At 53.3% G+C, this 3,761-nt stretch overlaps 1 protein-coding gene across 1 annotated transcript; it reads right to left on the bottom strand.

The window, feature by feature from the left end:
- Nucleotides 1–247: 247 nt before the first annotated feature.
- LOC123407283 (pentatricopeptide repeat-containing protein At3g05340) lies at nt 248–2,096 on the bottom strand. Its single transcript, XM_045100391.1, has one exon. It carries the CDS (start codon nt 1,919–1,921, stop codon nt 248–250), a length of 1,674 nt encoding a protein of 557 aa, XP_044956326.1. The 5' UTR covers nt 1,922–2,096.
- Between the last annotated feature and the right edge of the window lie 1,665 nt (nt 2,097–3,761).

Genomic DNA, 3,761 nt, shown 5'->3' with positions numbered 1-3,761 from the left:
ATGCCTAGATCTCCAGGAGCCACTGGGCAAACCACACAGCTCATCTAGGACATGGACTTCCCCTTGCCCCACTTGGGCGCCACTCACCATGAAGCATACATGCCCATACCCATGTCATCATAGCAGCACGACTGAAGACCAACCATGGTCCTGCCAGGGTTCCGCTCACCGTGAAGGCCATGATCATGGAATAGCCTTCACTATGTTGTGTGCATCAGAATCAAGTATGCACACACTGACGTCCCATTCAGAGAGCATTGTCTTCCATCAGATCATCCTGATGATCACCGGCTACTGCAGAAAGCTGCAGCAGCACATCGTCAGCAGGAGCAGAATCAGGACGAGACGTGAGTGACCCGACGACGAAAGAATGGACCTCCTTCTCGAGCTCGATCCAGCTCTTGCCGGTATCCTTCCTTAGACCCATCTCCCTCATCTTCTTTAGAACCTTGGCTCGATCATCCCATCGGCCCTCCGCTGAGTAGATGTTTGATAACAAGACGTAAGAAGCAGGGGACTCGGGGTCCACGAGGAGCAACTTCTCAGCTGCGTATTTCCCGATCTCCAAGTTCCGATGGAAGCTACAAGCCCCCATTAAGGCCTGCCAAAGGATAGCACTGTCCTTGAAAGGCCCGTCCTCGATGAATGACTTTGCGTCCTCTAACTGACCGGCTCGGCCAAGCATGTCGACCACACATGCATAATGTTCTACCCTTGGGACGACTCCGTACAGCAATGACATAGAATTCAAGATCTCCAGTCCCTTCTTTGCTGATCCAACATGGCTACAACCATGGAGCAACGATAAGAACGTGACATCTGTCGGACTGGCACCGCTGGCTTTCATGGATTCAAACAGTTGAAAGACTTCAGAACCTTGACCATGTCGCGCAAAGGCTGCAATGATCGAGTTCCATGAGATCGAGTTCTTACTAGGCGTCTCATCGAACACCTGGACAGACTCTTGCAGCTCACCGCACTTTGAATACATATTGATCAGACCATTGCATACATAGATGTTCCTTCCGAAGCACTTCTTGATGACCAGCGCATGGATTTGCTTCCCAAGAGCAAATGGTGCGGATGCACCGAACGCCCCCAGAACTGCAGAAACCATGTTTGTATCAATGCAAATTCCTTCACCCGCCATCTCAGCGAATAGTTCGAACGCCTTCTCTTCCAGTCCATTTTGAGCAAATCCGACCAGAATGACTGTCAAGAAAACTTCGTCAGGCTGCCAACATGCACGAAACACGCTCAGAGCATCCTCCATCAAGCCGCATTTAGAGTACACATCCATGAGCCCACTCTCTACATGGAGGTCGGTTGCTAGTCCAGCCTTCACAATAAGGCCATGAATCTGCTTGCCTTCCATGGCTGCCAGAGATCCAGCGCAGGCTAACAGGGAGCTCGAGTATGTCGCGTTGTTGGCGTCCACAGTGTGCCTCATCTGTCGAAACAACAGGATGCTGTCCTCGTAGAGCTCTGCTCGAGCCATCCCGGAGATCATTGCCGTCCACGTGATGACATTCCTCTCTGCCATCCCATAGAACGCCTTCTTGGCAGAGCCCGGAGACCCGCACTCGAAGTAGGCGGTCACCAGCGCGTTCCCGACGGACACCTCTCCGTCAAACCCGCGCGAGACGACCAGCCCGTGCACCATGGCGCACGCGGGGAGCGACGCTGCACGCGCACACACAGACAGGACCGTGGTGAACGTGGCATGGTCGCACGAGACGCGAGCGCCACGGGAGGAGGAGGCCGAGCGCAGCATCCACCTGAACTGTAGGAGCGCTTCGTCGGCGCTGGAGGAGGAGGCGGCAGAGGAGGCAATGAGCGAGTTCCAGGAGACGGAGTCCCGGACGCGCATTTCGTCGAACACCCTGGCGGCGTCGTCGTGGCGGCCGCACCTGGCGTACATGGACACGAGCGCGTTCCAGGCGACGAGGACGTGCCGGAGGGAGGGGTGGAGCGGGCATAGGAGGAAGTGGGCGGGGTTTTTTACGACAGTGGCGTGGAGGGCGGAGCCCAGGCGGTGGTCGGCGGCGCGGCCGCAACGGGCGAGGAGGCCGCTGAGGTAGGCGTAGTTGAGGAGCGCGGGGACAGCCATTTTCTCGAGGATCAGGTACACGCCAAACTTTTATAATGACAGTAAATTATCAATTTTCTTTTTTTGGGGAATTCTTTTTGGATAACAATAGAAGCATATATGAATCAAACATACAAGCATCTTACACCACAAAAAATTAAATTTTTCTAAACATTTTTTATACTCCAAACCGCCATACTGTTCACCGGGCTTAGAGATGGATTGCCGTTAATGAAAGAAATAAATATTTTTTATCCATCATATAAATATTATAGAAAAAACATTTATATTTTTTTTGTATAAACCTGCAGTTCGGTATCTTTACCTAATAATAAAGAGGCTATCGCTTCTGTCCGAAAACCCACCGCCGTCGTTTTTTACAAAAAAAGCCCTCCTAATTTATGATAATTAGTCCTCAGTCCTGTTTTTACTGAGATAACATTTCGTTTTTAACAGGAAAACCCCTATCCAATCCACATCCAGACCCGCCGTCGCACGCCGCCCCCTCCCCCCGGATCCCATCTCTCCACCGCCCTCCATATCCCGGCATCCTCCACCTCCGGCCATCCCTAGCGTAATTCACCTTCTCGTGTTGTTCCTCGCCCGTCCGCGACAGTCTGATGACGGCACTCCGTGAAGTGGAGGCTGGACGGGGAGAAGACTGGCGGGGGCGGGTAGGGGGAGAAGAGGGGCGGGGACAGAGAGGAAGAGGGGGCGACATGGATGGAGGCGGAGGAGGAGACCGCGACACTGTGGGAGGCCCTAGCGGCGGTAGAGGGCACCACAACGATGCTGCAGGGCGAGATGGAGGAGGAGCGCCTCACGGCGACCAGCAGAGGGAGAAGGTTGAGGTCCAGATGGAGCACCGCCAGTTTCGCCTCTTTGGCGCCCAACGCCGCCGAGATCGACCACCTTCGCGCTCTCATCGACGACGGTGCGCCACCTCGTGCGCGTCCGCTACAGGCTCCACGCCTACCAGCAGGCGTGCCTCCACCTCGGCATCCCGCTTCCCGACAGCGATGAGGCCGAGTGGCATGGCCATGGGGACGACGAAGGTTTCCTCGAGGGCGAGGGCGAGGACCGGGAGTACTACGACGATGATGGTTAGGATGGCAGCGAGGAGGACGTGGTGGGCGCTGATCTGCAGCGCCAGATCTGCCTCCTCGAGCACGACCAGGATGGGGATGTAGTAGGTGAACCATCCCTGGAGGAAGATGATGACGCCCACCAGTATGTAGATGAGGAATTTCTGGAGTCGAGTGGGCAGGAAGCACACGGATTTTGTGATGACGAGATGTTACATGAGGAGATTGTGGAAGAAAGGAGCCACCTCTGTAATGATGATGAGTTGCCAGAGTCGCCCATTACTGGATATGGCCTTGAAGAAGGGGGAAGTGACGCCGATGGTACTAGCAATAGCAACGACATGGTCTACATGATCAACAAGGTGATGGTGCTAGCAGTGGCAATGACATGGTCTACATGATTGCTCCACCCTCTACCTCTGAAACTCAGAAATCAAAGAAAGGTCGTTGGCATATCACTGTCACTGAATAAGATCTGCTAGAGATGAAGAGGACCAGAATGTTTTATTATTATTGAGGACATACATAATAAATATAGATAAATTTGGATCATTTATAATTGAGAGATTTCTTGCCAAAAATATTAA

Source organism: Hordeum vulgare, chromosome 1H, assembly GCF_904849725.1.
Source record: "Hordeum vulgare subsp. vulgare chromosome 1H, MorexV3_pseudomolecules_assembly, whole genome shotgun sequence".
NCBI lineage: Eukaryota > Viridiplantae > Streptophyta > Magnoliopsida > Poales > Poaceae > Hordeum > Hordeum vulgare.
Note: the sequence above shows the minus strand (reverse complement) of the source record. Positions and strands in the feature narration are given on the sequence as shown.

Excerpts from the sequence above, each read along its gene's own strand:
- LOC123407283 (XM_045100391.1), bottom strand. The coding sequence starts at position 1,921 with ATGTACGCCAGGTGCGGCCGCCACGACGACGCCGCCAGGGTGTTCGAC.